This window comes from Nyctereutes procyonoides, unplaced genomic scaffold (genome assembly GCF_905146905.1).
Source record: "Nyctereutes procyonoides isolate TBG_1078 unplaced genomic scaffold, NYPRO_anot_genome, whole genome shotgun sequence".
Taxonomy (NCBI): domain Eukaryota; kingdom Metazoa; phylum Chordata; class Mammalia; order Carnivora; family Canidae; genus Nyctereutes; species Nyctereutes procyonoides.
This window is the reverse complement of record NW_026575133.1, coordinates 14098036-14113750: the sequence shown is the minus strand read 5'-3', so window position 1 is coordinate 14113750 and position 15715 is coordinate 14098036. Positions and strand designations below refer to the sequence as shown.

Here is a 15715-nt window from a genome sequence, read left to right as displayed (position 1 = left end):
AGCACCTATCTCTTAGAGTGATACTTTAATGAGAAGCATGATACCTGTGATATTTTACAAATGAAGGTTGCTAAGTTCAGTACTCTGAAACCAAATACGACACTTTGTCTTATGAAGCTCTGTTACAAAAATATAGTTTCCCTGTCTAAAAGGGAAGGGAGTCTTGAAGCCCTGAAACTCACTGAATGAACCATTAGTCATGGACAGCCCTTCAGTAGCTTTGGTTGCATGGATCTCAAAACTTGATACTTTTGTTATTGACCATTTCAAGACAACAGTCCCTGTGCCTCCAAAATAATTACATTTTAAATTTTAGTATCACAGATAAATTTTTTTAAAATTAACATGTAGAAAGGCCATATTGAAGAGCAAGGACTCAGGAGCCAGACTGAATCCTGGCCCCTCCTTTTTTCCTGTGTGCATAACTCCTCTTTGTCTTAGCTTTCTCAGCTATAGAATGAAAATACCTGTCATTAGGTTATAAGCATGAGTGAGTTCGTATGTGTAAAGTGCTTAGAATACCTGACACAGTAAACATTGCAGAAGTGTTTGCTGTTTACTGTGCAGGTGGTAATGATGAATAACTGTTCCCTTAAAACTTAATGACAATTCACATAATAATGGATAATGCCCATTGTTTATAATTTGAAGCCGCTATAAATGCATTCTTGAACTGTCAAGTTACCAAAGTTACATATTAAGTACATGCTAGTAGAAATTTAAATTTTTATATTAGAATATGTTAGGGTATGTCTCGGATGGGAAGGGTGTACAGGTTATAATAAAAGTTACCCTTAATGCTTGCTTAAAGAGGAATTCCTAGATCTGGGTCTTATTCCAGACCTATTTAAACCAAAGTATGTCTGTTTTGGACAAATACCACAGATTCTGATGTGCATCCCCAGTCTAGAACCATGTTTTAGGTTAGATGTAAAAAGGTGATTTTTCAAACGAAGGAATAATTTCTAACGAGCAGTTTTTTAAGCCAATTATCAAGATGAGGCATCAAACCAAAATGAACCATAACTACTTAAAATGCTTTGTCACAGTGAAGGGTGTGCATGTACATAGGTGCATGTGGGTATGTTTCCATTACAATGCAGTTTTGTTTTGTTTTTTTTTAAGATTTTAGTTATTTATTCATGAGGGAAACAGAAAGAGAGAGACACAGAGGGAGAAGCAGGCTCCACTCAGGGAGCCCCTTGTGGGACTTGATTTCAGGACTCCAGGATCACGCCCTGGGCTGAAGGTGGCGCTAAACTGCTGAGCCACCCAGGGATCCCTACAATGCAGTTTTAATGCTGAGTGTATCTGCCTTTAAAATAGGGGAAGGGATGCCTGAGTGGCTCAGGCCATGATCTCAGGGTTTTGAGATTGAGCCCTGCATGGGGCTCCACACAGCAAGTAGTCTGCTTGAGATTCTTTTCCCTCTCTGTCCCCTCCCTGCCTCCCCACATCCCATTGTGTGCTTTCTCAAATGTTTTTTTTTAAAAGAAATAGCAAGGGAAAACCATCTGATAAACGAAAATCATAATTTTTAAAATGTTTGTAGGTTGTAATTATAAAAGGTGAAAAATCTATTGCTTGTGCAAATTTAGCCAAAATATTTTTAAAGCTTTGGTTTGGCTTTTTGCTTCAACTTGGACATTAAATGAAAGACTGAAGAAGGGAAAAAACCCTTAAAACCAAAAGGGTCTTTTATTTGTTAAAATCTTGAAAGAGTTCCATACTATCTGCTGAATTGTATTATGTGTATTATACTATGAAGCAACCAGTTAGTATAAATGGTAATTTACCTGTTCAACAGTAAATGTAAACATTCTTTATATCTAGGATTTTTGAGTTGCGAGTTAAACTGAATTTTTACTACAGTGGAGAGGAAGAACATAGCAGGCAATAGAACAGGTAATACCATAGTTTAAACAAAAATAAGTAATTGAATCCCCTTATACTATGATTTTTATGTATAGATACATTTTTAAATACCTTAAGAGATGCAGAGACCAACATTGGCATTCTAAGAATTTGTCTTGGCCCAACCAACAGAAAGTAAAAGAAAACATAAGATGAAGGTATTAATAGTTCTGTGAGGTTATTTCAATTGCCTTTTTTACCTTTCAGCTTATGTATACATAAAGGTGGTTCTTTCATGGCCTTGAGTGGGGTAAAGCAGATCTGAGAATACTATTGGGCTTTTGGTAGTTGACAGCTGAGCTAACTAAAAATACCAAATTTTGGATAGTCCTTTTTCAGTTCCCAGAAAATAAAAACTGATAATTTACTTACATCAGGTACTTCACCAATTCACTTTTATGAAACCAACACAGACTTACTGAAATTATTAAAGTTGTAATTGGCTTTTCCCAGTTACTTTAAGATCGCAGCTAAAGAAGCCATAGTTATATGCGTTAAGAAAAATGATTGCTTTTGGTTTGAAGAGTTACTTTCTCAATTTGAGGCCCAAAGTTATGTTTATTATTTTGCTGGCTCATGATTTACCTTTCTTGGTGAAACTGATGTGCTTTTGCTTTTTCCCCCTTTCAAGCCCTGTACTCACTTTAGCAAGATGCAGTGCATTTCTGACCAGAGAAAGAATTCAGGCTTGGAGGACACTTGACTCTATATCCTGAGAAAACTAGAGTTGAAGCCTGAGACCTGCAGCTAGGCTAGTCTTTAATAGATGGTAATTGTCCAATTGTTCATTGCTCAGTAGTATACAGGAAGGAGTAAGTATCCCTTCGGTTCTTTCGCTAGGATTTTCCCCCCAAAAGCATGGTCAGGTTTAGTTGACATAGCTTTCAGAATGTGATAAAGATAATTTAGAAGCAACTGGCTTCTTAAATTTGTATTTTTAATACACATTTTAGAGCTATGTTATGGATTTTATGTTTCTACAATACTGTTTGGTACTCTGGTGCAAAAATATGAGAGAAATATCCTAGTTATTGCCCTAGCAAATAAAGACTTTAAGCATTTCTCCGTAACAAAAAGCTAAGAGCTTGAGGAAATAGAAAAAAATTCAAAATGACAGGAAGTTAGTTGGCAGTACTTTAAAAGAGTTTCATCTAAGCCATTTCCCCTAATAATTTATGATGGTACAGAAAGGTAAAACAGAACCAAGAAGTGAAGCTGCCAGCCAGTATGTGTATTCTGAACTACACTTATTTTTTAGAAGAATCTAGATGTATTCCACAAGAAAACCAGTTTCCTATTAGATCTAGTATATGGGCCAAGAGTTTTTCTTGGCAAGGCGAACACTAAATATTAACTAGGGCGTTATGAAGTTATTACTACTAGTGTTTAATAGACTCAAGCTCAAATTAGTCGTCTTTTTTAGAAAGACCAGGTAATCACTAAAACCGCTGATACATCAGTCTTAGAAAGTCTTTATTTAAAAAATTCTATAGGACATCAAAATTGACTTCTTACAAAGTATAACCTGTCATGGAATTCTGTGAAAGTGAACCATTTTATTTATTAGAAATAGTCTTTTTTTCTGCAAGACCCAGAGTCAGAATAACTAAAATTCAAGATTAGGATGAAATTAGAAGGTTGCATTCATCAGAGAAAGTAAAGAAGTACATACCTCTTATTTTTCTTCTGGTGCTACAAACTCCTAGATTGAGTATGTGTGGGGATTTACAAGTATCGGTTTTAATCCTTAACAACCTTTCAAGATAGAGGTAGGATTTGTAACAACTTTTCAGGAGGAAATAATTTCCATGAAGAAATTAAAATAACTTGCCCAGAGTCCTTAGCAAATATTAGAACTAGGATTTAAATGTGACCCAAAGAAACCCGGTTCTTCCCACATGATGCTGTTAGGGAACATGGAATTTTTGAGGTGGGACGATAATGAAAGGGGGGAAAAGGTAGCTAGTTGCTTCTTCAAGTGGAAGAAAACAAACTTACCAACGAACCTTCCTCAGGAGGTTAAACAATGTTCTCATGAGAAATGACCCAGGAAGCAGTGTGGCCTGAGGTTAGGAAATTTGCCTCTAATCCTCACCCTTTTAAAATCCCTCCATAATGCTAAAAGCTGTCATTGTCATGGGGACCAGAAGAAAACATTCCTACCAGAGTTCTACCTATTCTAATCAGAAACTACAGTCTGACTTTATCAGAATCTTCTTTGGTAATAAATATGCACTGAAATGGGATTTACCTGTATTAATACATTACTCGGGCATTTTACAGAAAGGGTACTTTAACTCAGGTTAGTGGATGGGGACTAAACAGGAACTTCCAGACTTACTTTCAATTTAAATGTACAGTGTAGCCAAAAGGATTCCCTAAGAAGTTATTAAGAACGGATAACAACAAATGGCTTGTGTCCTACCTGAAAGCAGTAAGATTATCAGGTACATTAAACCATCTGCAGTTAGGTTACATGGAGTTATCAGTCAAGAAGGCACCTGTTTATATTACAGAACAGGAAATGACAATGATTCAAATTGTCATTAATTCTGGACTACTGACGTATCAAACACTGAGGAGATAGCTGCTGCTTAAGGTGTGGATGCCCATTCATACTTTTTCCTTCATGGAGAAGGGTGGTACAAAAAGCACTCGGGTCTTCTTCATTCACAATTTTTATTTCTTGCAATTAACTTTTATATCTTCAAATTCGATTTGTCTTTTAAAAAATTAATACTTCTTACTCATCATACAATCCACTCCCCTCCCACAAGGAAAACAAACCCAGGGAAGGAGTAATTTAGAGGGCAGTTGAAATAGGTACTATAGATTTGTGACAAAGGCTTCCCAGCCCACCAACCTGTACATATACAACAAAATGGCAGCACCTCAAGTTCTCCTGAATGAAGTCTGAAATTCCAGCCCTAGGCAAGTGATGCAAGTGAATGTCATGGGAATAACAAAATGGAAGCTCAGTCATTGGCTTTCATTTACTTTCCATGATAGTTAGCAGTCTTTAAACTGTCTCCCTTGGGAAAGTCAAAAGTAAGCAAATATATAGAGCAACATTTTGACCCAGCCAGGAGTAATTATAAGTGAAACCAGACATAATTTACCTGGGCCAGAGAAATGAATTTATCATGTTTTTCATTAAGTTCCCAGCACCTGAAGTAGCAAGTTCTAATAATGGGCTTCTAAAGGCATGCAGTTTTTCACACATCTACTTCAAAGAATTTCTTCCACTCATACATAGCACAATCAAGGATAAAATATTCTCGGAGGCACAGGAAGAGCACAAAAACAAGTAAGTATATGCTGAGGCCTTGTGTATGCCAAGATGGTGCACTTCATACATAGAAGCAGTGAAAGCTGTTAAAGTGCTACTTACAAAGGATAGTCTAACATTACACACACAACTCAACTGCACTGCTAAATATGGTTGTCTTTATTTTCTTTTTCCTTGCCCAGCCCTATCTAAACAAAATAAAACTACAGGACTGAAATTAACAACCCATTAAATCAGCAATAAGTTATGAAAATCATAAAGCTTTTTTTTTTAAGTAATTAAGGGTAGTTAAATTATTTAAAGTATACAAAGTCCAAAGAGCCAAGGGGTAAGGGGACCCAGAAAGCTTCCTGGGGTCAAGGAAAGGGGGAGGGGGAACCTTGGATTTTGAAAGACAAAGGGGAACACATGACAAAGTGCAGGCTAGAAAAGAAATTTCACTTAAAACATTTCAGAAAATATTGATAAGAGCAACAATAGCACCTGCACAGTGGGACTGTGAGGAAGGAGAGAGACTGCCTGTAGGAAAATGGAAGCAGATCTTTACAATAAAATGAGACAAGTGCCGAACTTAACTATGTTAAGTATTATAGTGTGTCTACTATAGATATCAGATGGTTAAAAGCTGGTAAAAGGTAATGATTCTAAAAGAAAATAAAAACAGCATTGACCTTTTTTCTACCTAGCCCAGACCTCATTCATTTTGTGCACTATAAAGAGGTGTGAGGTGTTTTATCATTATCAAATGCTGCATCAAAATAGATGATTTTTTTCCCATGTGTTTTTCCACTATAAAAGACATCTATGTTTTTTATGGACAAGCTTTAAAAAGATGTCATTTTGGTTTTCAACACATACAAACAGTTATCAAAATCTGAAATAAAAATGCTGCCGTGGCTCAGACCTTGGCCTGCTAATCTGCGTGCAAAATTCTTCTGGCCCACGCAGACACAGAGGCATGGAGAGCTTTTTCCTTCTGGCCCCTCAATCCAAATTCACAGGCCCTGTGTGGTAGAGGCTGTCATACACAGACTGCCCCCACGCTGCCCAAGGGCCTAGGGCGGCTGACTGTCGAGCTGGCGGTTGGGTACCCTACTGCTAACAATGCAGGATAAGGTTAGCTTGCTTAGCATGGAATCCAACAGAAAGCTGAGCTGCATGATGATCCCTTTCAAAAGGCTTCATGGGAGTCTCTCCTTTTGCAGAGCATGAAATGAGCTTGCTTTTTATTTTATTTTATTTTTTCAAGAATTGATCATCCACAGGCTTCATGATAAGCTGTCCAAGCTGAGTTTTAATAGCTCTTTAGCTATCCAAGTTAATGCCTGATTATCTTGTCTTCTCATTACTATGGGTTTGATTTTGTTTTTAGGACCATAAAACTCAGGAAGGGTTCATAACCCCATCCTTAAATGTGTCTACTCATTGTATTATGAGCAAAACTAAAGAAGAAAAAGAGGACAAAAACTCCACTGTCCTCTTTCAAATCAACTAAATCAAGAAAATTTCACTTAAGTTTTCTGCCATTAGAAACTGTGATTTTCTAATATGAATATTATGAGTATTTGTTCTGCTGGGGAGGCTCTGCCCCACTTTTTGCTATGTATTTGCTTAAATAGAGGTCTTTTGACTCTTTTGTTCAAGTATAGTTTTGTTTAGTTTTAAAGAGGAGACTGCATCATGAACCCAATTTAAGAGATTGTTTGGATTGAATTGGCCCAGTGAATATTTTGCCCTGCACTGTTATGTCATGCTGGGTTCTAGGAAGCGAACGAAAGTTTGACACTGGCACTGGAGTAACCCTCGTCACTCCCAATACTCTGCAGGCTGCTGTGGTCATCAATGTCACTGATGCTGGTGGTACTGATATTGTCCACTTCTCCATGGGAGAACTCTGTGCTTTCAACATCCACTTCAATCTCCTCTGCCAAAAAGAAAAAAGGAAGAACATTAGTAATCTGAACTTTCAAAAACAAATGAAAAAAGGGTATAAGAAAAAGTGATTATTTTTGTGCAATAATTATTATACAAGCTTATTATCAGTGATTTCTAGAGAACAGAAGTAACTGAAGGTGAAGAGACATGAATATATTTTGCAAAGGGGAATGTCTGGTATCCAGTGGTGGTCTCAATTTAGGCAGTAAGTTTACTAAAGCCTTTGACGCCAGTACGTCTGGACCTCCCACCAAAAGCACTCAGCCTATTTGGGAATTAGTGCTTAATATTAAAAGATCCTAAACCCCAAGTGGTTTAACAACATCTGTTTTGCATTAAACTAGAAACTAATTCTCAGTGCTGTTTGTTAATCAGAGTTGCCTTAAGGAGGGAAAAAGCATCAACTTAGTATAGGTGAACCAGAAAATGTATCATTTATTCTTGCCTTAGGTGGTCTCATTCTACAGACAGTTCTACAGACTTCTAGGAGTCATAAAGACTTCTGACTATTCAGGAACCAAATTAGCCAGTCATTATAGAGGGAACTCTAAGAGATTTGTCTTCAACTCGATTTAATTTTCTTGCATCAAATATAGCTTGAAATGAGGGTGTGAGCCTGCAAAGTCTCTGGCTTATAATGAGATCTAGAATAAAGATTATAGTAAAGGCATTTCAGTGGTTGTATTTTACTTCAAAAATCAAACATGTTTATTAAAAGAAATCCCTAAATACATATATGACCAGCTATTACCAGATAGTTTGTTAAATACTACATATACCATTACCAGTACACCACATAAAATACAATATACATTTTTAAAAATGAAAGGCAGTTGAAAAACTGTTCTCATAACAGTTAGAAATGAACTCAAGATTCTTCAATTCTTTTAAGCTCAAAGTCTGATGTTTCATATTTGGCAATGACTCTAAGGGTTCACACTGATCACAATTGCTTTAGGAAAAGTGAATTCTTGCTGAGCCCAAGAAGAGAGAGTAAGTTATTTCAAAGAGTATAATTTTCAAAAGGGCTTGTTGCTTCAAAAAAGTTATAGAAATCTGTTTCTAAAATGCAGGCATCTGTCCAAACAAGCTGTACAAACAATCCTCTGAATTCATAACTATTTGTTTTACATCCATAATGCTTTACAGGCTATTTGGTGTTTCCCAGTATCAAAGAATACTCATCCAACCTACCAACTGGAAAAGAATCTTGCTGCACTCAATTATATCATAGTAAAATGAGAGACTACTCTAGCCAAATGGACTAGAGATATTACTAAAAGCCCCCTATAATACTGGGAAAGAGGTACTAGCACATGGGGACTACCAAAAAAATGAGAATCCTAATGATGAAGACACACATTTTCCCAAATTTGGAGGGAGGGTGGGTACAAGGAAGAGTTAAGAGAAGGAAGGGCAGCTAAAGCTTGCAGACCTGACAAAGTCACATAGCTTGTAGCCAGTAGAAAAAGGACTAGGATCAAGGTCTGCCTCTTAATTTGGGGTCATTTCTGCTATACCTCACTGTCATTCATAAATGTAGCATATCTTTGAGGTTCTTGCTGCTGCCTCTGGTATACTTTTGTTCTTTGAAACTGAGTGCCACATAACAAAAACTTTACACAGCAAAACAATAACAAAAACAAAAAACCCAAGGACTCCTAGGGTTGTGTTAAAAGGGATAAAAATTGATCGGAAATGTTTCTATGGAATATGGGAAATTTGAGTATTAAAAAATAATATAAAGAAGACTACATTGGATTAAAACACATTCAAAACATGAAAACCGACATGTTCCTAAGATAATCAGAACCAAACAGCAAAACAAAAACCCCTGTTACCTCTGGAGGTTGCTAAGATACCAATTCATTATTCAGAAAACTGACAAAAAAAATCACAAAAATTTTTAAAAAGCATTTATCCCATCTTCCCTAGATGGACTTTATTTTGGAGTAATCAAGAAAGCTGATGAAGAAATGCTCTTCTTTATAAAAAGGTTAATAAATGCAAAAAGAATGACAGAATGAGAAACTACTATTTGTAATACCTAAGTGAAAGACAAGTGAAAGGTTGGGCATTTGCATAAATGTATCAGCACCACCTATAAAGTATTCTTGCCTCAAAAAAAGAATCTGAATTTATAAATCAAGCCATGAGATTCACCAACCAGTTTATAGGAAATAGGGACAGAAGAACTTACTTACTTACTTACTTATTTATTTATTTATTTATTTAAAGAACATCTTAGATGATGCCATGAGGATTCAGTCAGCCAAATCTAGAATGTGGGATGTTCTATAAGAAAAATGACTCTGGGGCACCTGGGTGGCTCAGTGGTTGAGTGTCTGCCTTTGGTTGGGGTTGTGATCCTGGTGTTCTGGAGTGGAGTCCCACATCAAGCTCCCCACAGAGTCTGCTTCTCCCTCTGTTTATATCTCTGTCTCTCTCTGTCTTGCATGAGTAAATAAATAAAATCTTAAAAAAAAGAAAGAAAAGAATTTTTTTTTTTTAAGATTTATTTATTCGAGAGAGAGAGAGTGGGGGGTGGGTAGGCAGAAGGAGAAAGAAACCCAAGCTGACTCTGCACAGAGCCTGCCTTAGGGCTTGATCTCACCAGTGTGAGATCACAATCTGAGCTGAAACCAAGAGTCAGACATTCAACCTACTATGCCATCCAGGTGCCCCAAAATGACTCTGCTTCTACAACAAATAAATGGCACTGGGGAGGATAAAATGGGGAACAGAAATTATAGATGAAAAGTATCTTAAAAAGCACAAACAAATACAATATGGACTTTGGATTCTAATTCAAATATGCCAATGGTAAAATGCCACCTTTAAGAAAATCTATCAGAAATTGGGTATTAGGGCAGCCCCGGTGGCGCAGTGGTTTAGTGTTGCCTGCAGCCCAGGGTGTGATCTTGGGGACCCGGGATCAGGTCCCACATCAGGCTCCTTGCATGGAGCCTGCTTCTCCCTCTGCCTGTGTCTCTGCCTCTCTCTGTGTGTGTGTCTCTCATGAATGAATAAATAAAATCTTTAAAAAAAGAAAAAAAAAAGGGATCCCTGGGTGGCTCAGCGGTTCGGCCTGCCTTTGGCCCAGGGTGCGATCCTGGAGTCCTGGGATCGAGTCCCGCATCAGGCTCCTGGCATGGAGCCTGCTTCTCCCTCTGTCTGTGTCTCTGCCTCTCTCTCTCTGTGTCTATCATAAATAAATAAATCATAAAAAAAAACCTTAAAGAAATTGAGTATTAGACATTAAATAATATCTGATTTTACTAATTCTGTGAGATATAATAACATTATGACTAATTTTAAGTCTCATTTATTAAAGATATATACTCAAGTATTTAGGGACAAAATGATAATGTTATCTGGGATTTGACTGAAAACATTCCAGAAAAAATGGTGAGGATGAGCAGTGGAGAACTGATGAAACGAGAATGACAGAATGTCGTCAGCTGTTCAAACTTGATGATGGGTACATGAGAATTCAATATTCTGCTTTTGTGTATGTTTGAAAATTTCCATAATAAGTCAAAAGAAATTTTATAAACAATTCCTTTTTTGTTTTAGAATCCTCAAGATCTCATGAGCTCCGTTTTTTCTAATACAAAGCTTAAAAATACTGAGAGTTCTCCTCTGGGGTCTTTTATTGTACTGTGAGGTCTGATGTGGTGGGAGCTTTAGATGAACAGATCAGTAAAATTCAGATTTTTTGGTTGATTTTTGTTCTTTCATTCTGCCAAAGGCCAATATTCTGGGACAGATGGAAAGAGAAATGAAGGGTGCGGTACTTTAAAATACAGACATAAAAATTAACATCACCAGTTACAAAACATATCAACATCATGTATCTTCCTGATACAATGAATTGAGAAGGGCACAACATCACTTCTGTGATATTTCTTTCCCCTAAACATATAACCTCAACTCAATAATGAGAAAACATCACACACTTGAGAGACACTGTATAAAATAAGTGGCCAATACTCTTCAAAAGTGTCCTGGGTCATGGAAACTGAGGAACGATCTAATACAATGTTGGATCCTGCACTGGATCCTGGCTAAGCAAAGGACATTAGTGGGAAAACTGGTGAAATCTGAGTAAGGTCTATAGATAAAGTAATAGTATTACATGAATGTTAATTTTCTTGTTGTAGTAATGTATTACATCTACATAAGATGTTAACAGTAGGGAAATGTGGGTGGAGAGTATATGAGACGCTATGATTTTCTACAGAAAACAACTTTTCTCTAAGTCTAAAATTGTTTCAAGTAGAAAGTTAAAAATAAATTTCTACATAATCAAGGGGGAAGAGTTCTCTTGTTCATACATACAGGCATTGCTAGACAACATTGTGGTTGCACAAAACCCAAGAGTGCTGCAGTACTGGCGAAAGAGAAGAGAGCAAACAGAACGATTTCCAACGCATCCTGCCTAAATTTAGATAGGGGATGTGTAGTATTTCATTAGGGAGGAAGCCCAGGCCTACCTCGCTCTGAGTCAGAACGATCTGAAGAAATAGTTGACCCGATGCTGTCCATTCGTATTCGTTCCATCTCCTGAGAACCCTGCAGCTGCTCCAGTCGCCGCTTTAAAAATCTCTGTTCTCGTTCCAAGTTCTCTAGCTGGTGCTGGCTCTTCCTTTCAGCTTCTTCAAGTTTCTAAAATGATAAAAGACACTTGTACAGTCCAGTACAGACAATAAAATTCATTCCTACCTAACATCTTAAGAGATTTCTTCTTTGGCAGAGAAAATACGAATGAATAATCAAGTGTGTGTGTGTGTGTGTGTGTGTGTGTGTATACAAACATACACAAATACATATTTTTAATCACCAAATATAATTCTTTTTCCATTTCTTTTTTGTGCATAATGAATGCTATATTACTAGAGCACTATGGAATTCTCAAAGTCTGTAAAGTTATCTCCATGTAAGAGAAACTTGCTCTGCACTGTAGTTTGATGGAAAAATACCGAGGGACAAAGCCAAATAAAGTTATCTCCACCAGAGGGCACAACTGCCTGCCTTCTGCCCATCAGCAGCGTAATTGTTATTTTCCTAGTATTCCCAGCTCCTCCAATGGCCATGCTGTCAAAACAATTTAGTTTAATCAGGTTATGTTGCTCCCATCAGATCAGCTGATAAGTTTTCAGAAAGATTTCTCTGGAGGTCAGTTATTAAAGAGGGCATGGTGAGCTAGTTGATGTTTATGAATAGGAATCATTCCTTATCATGAAATAAGGGCTGAGACAATCATGTACAAATATGAAAGAAATTCTCACCTTGATGTGTGCTTTGGCTTTGTTGAGCAAACCAAGTGTTGTGTGCCTGGTACAGTCTGGTCCTAGTGGAATCAGAACTTTTAAGCGTTCTAAACACAGGCGCAGATGAGCTCGTCTAAGAAAGACAACAAGTATCAAATCAGCACAGATCGAACATCCTAAAATCTATTTTGAGACAATAATAAATCACAAACTATTAGTCTATATCCATGTTACAACCCTATGTCTTCAGTTTCAAAGTATGCACAAATACAGGCATGGCAAATGGTTTTCAGTCTCTACCATTTCTGTTGTAGTAGGCAGACACGGTCACTTCAGATTATTATCCCCAATGGTAACCTCTGTCAGAGATGCTTTAATTTTTTTTTTAATTTTTATTTATTTATGATAGTCACAGAAAGAGAGAGGCAGAGACACAGGCAGAGGGAGAAGCAGGCTCCATGCACCGGGAGCCTGACGTGGGATTCGATCCCGGGTCTCCAGGATCGCGCCCTGGGCCAAAGGCAGGCGCCAAACCACTGCGCCACCCAGGGATCCCAGATGCTTTAATTTTTAACCCACCCCATAAACTGTCTCCAACTGTATTAATGTGGAAGTAGGAAAGTATACTGGGGCAATTAATTGTATTTGATTTTAAATGCCTAGAACCACAGGCTAGAGTTAGCAGTTTTTAGCTGGAGTACCTACCCCTAGGGCATATAAAATGCTCACGAATTTCCATTTCCTCTCATCTTTTACACATACCCACATGCACACCCCTCTCTTCAACTGAAGCGTTATGTGTTATTACATACTAGATTGAACCATACAAAATTTCTGATATACAACAATTCTCACTTATAAAAATGGTAATTTCATATGATCCAACATATTAGAAACAGCAAAACTGACCAGCTAAGAAAGGGTTAAGGCAAAATATATGGCTGTGGTCAATTTCAGCCACTGAAACAACAACCCATAGAACAGTCCCCTGCTTTCTAATATCTCAGTGTACCAGCTCATTAGTTAAAAATTTTTATTTCTCTCTACCTCTCCTCTCTTTATTACCCCACCTCCAATTTTTCTACACATGGGAAAAAGCTTGATAACAAAATTGTTTTTTTTAAAGAGTTTATTTATTTATTCATGAGAGACACAGAGTGGGAGAGACAGAGAGAGAGAGAGGCAGAGGGAGAAGCAGGCTCCATGCAGGGAGCCCGACGTGGGACTGATTGGAGTCTTCAGGATCAGGCCCTGGGCTGAAGGCGGCGCTAAACCGCTGTGCCACCTAGGCTGCCCCAAAATTGTGAGAGAGAGAGAGAGAGAGTGAGAGAGAGAGAGATATGGGGGAAGGGGTAGAGGGAGACCCAGACTCCCCATTAATGGGGCTTGATCCTAGGACCCTGGGATCATGACCTGAACCAAAGGCAGACACTTAATGGACTGAGCCATCCTGGTGCCCCAACAAAATTCTTTACTCAAAGTTATTGCATTCTTTAATCCACCCATCTTATGGGCACGTTAAGGAACTTTTCTCCTGAAAATGCTAGCACAGAGTCTTGTGGATTTACCTTCCCTATATCCTAAAGGTACTATGATCACCATGATGAGAGTTCTGAGTACATAATTATACCCTAAAATAATACTAGTCCACATCTTTGGTTCTGTGATTCATAGGCATAACATAATTCAACAATTAATAGTATATCTGAAAAGAAAATCCACAAATGTTTTCATGGCTTATCCTTATTAAAGAGCTATAACTGACCATTTAGCAACTGTCTCAACTGCACCAGGAAAAAAAAACCATCATCCTCTCAAAGATGGCCAAAATGGTTTTACTAGCTCAACCACCAAACTATGCTTTCTCTGTCTTAAAACACAAGAAATAATAAGTGAAATTCTCAAATGCTAGCAATATGAAAGAGGGGTAGGAGAAGACAATAAGCAACCAATTATGTCACTGACAAGCAAGGATGATTAAGGGTCGTGAGGTCAGAGGTCCGGTGATGAATTATCAAGATTCTTCCAGTACCCACTACCTCAGCTATAGTTAGGGGTCCATTCCAAATCTCTTTATTGAGTTCAATAACTCAAATCTAATAGTTGGCTCCAGGCTAAAATCTGACATACTTGATGTAGATAAAGGAATTAAGTTTTTTCCCTAAATTAAAGGTAGATCAATGGATTCCCCTTAATGAGATTTAACACTTTTAAACTCACTCTGTTCCCCCGCTGTGCTACACCAAATCATAGAACTTTTAGCAAAATTCTCATTTTTAACTGGAAAACCTCTCAAGTAAGGACTCACATGATGATGAAGTACTTCTGCTGAGCAGACTAAAACAACAAAAACAAAACAAAAAAGGAAAAAAAATCCATTGTAAAAAGTGCCTTTAAACTCTTCATTTGAATTATAGCATATGCCTAATAACTGCACTCAAGATATGACTGGAAGATAGAAATACTACTGATGGTTGTCTTGCTAATAGAAGTTCCCAAGGCTCTGAATTCAGTCATCTAAAAAAAGTTAATAGAGCAACCAACCAATAAAGTTAACATGTATGTTGCCACAAGATTAACTTGTCAATTTTGTTAATTACTTAACCTCAGAAATTCAGTGTATATATAGGAAATATCTTTTACACTGAGTTAAGAAACTTCAGAATGACACCTTACTAGAGTTGTACATCAAGAAAAAAAACGGCTGGGTCAGTTTTCTGTTTTAAGAGATCGAAGTCATATTAAAATGTAGGCAGAAATGAACTAAATATTAAAATGCCAAGGTTTTTTCTCTTATTATTGAGGCATATATTTACTACATGATTTTGTATATTCAGTAATATCCCACACGCTTGAGTGGTATAAGTAAAAAAAGAGATGTGAAGTTTAATAAGAGTTTATAATCTAGACTACAGAATGAAACATACTGTTTTGTTTCATTTGGTTCATAATGAAATGAGTCATACAGAAATCCAGGGCAACAGAATCTGAATAAAAGGGGAGATTGTAACTGGAGAAGGCAAACTTATAAGTTGAAACTTGACTTCGGACTTGAGGGATACTGAATTTGTCTACGAAAAAGCAAGGCTTTTCCAGGTAATTAAGAGTAAAGGACTTAAGTTCATATATTGAAATCAAGTTTAAAATTAAAAATATCTTACTTTTTTCTGTCAAGGGAAAACAACTAAATTTTGTAAGGAAATATGAGCCAACCTCAGCAGTCTGGTGGTCTGCAATAGCACTGTCAGATCAGAATCTGCCCAGGCCACGGGAGTCAACGTGTAGGATGCTAGAACAACAGCGA

The 15715-nt window shown here is 37.3% G+C and overlaps 1 protein-coding gene across 2 annotated transcripts in view; it reads right to left on the bottom strand.

The window, feature by feature from the left end:
- Positions 1-5339: 5339 nt before the first annotated feature.
- Positions 5340-15715, bottom strand: part of MXI1 (MAX interactor 1, dimerization protein) — a 79665-nt gene continuing 69289 nt past the window's right edge. For both annotated transcript variants that reach the window (XM_055300551.1, XM_055300552.1), the window contains exons 4-6: positions 12430-12544; positions 11635-11806; positions 5340-7127 (exon numbers count right to left, since the gene is read on the bottom strand). In XM_055300551.1, coding sequence (XP_055156526.1) covers positions 6964-7127; positions 11635-11806; positions 12430-12544 — 451 coding nt within the window. In that variant the 3' untranslated portion in view covers positions 5340-6963. The remainder of the gene's footprint in view (positions 7128-11634; positions 11807-12429; positions 12545-15715) is intronic.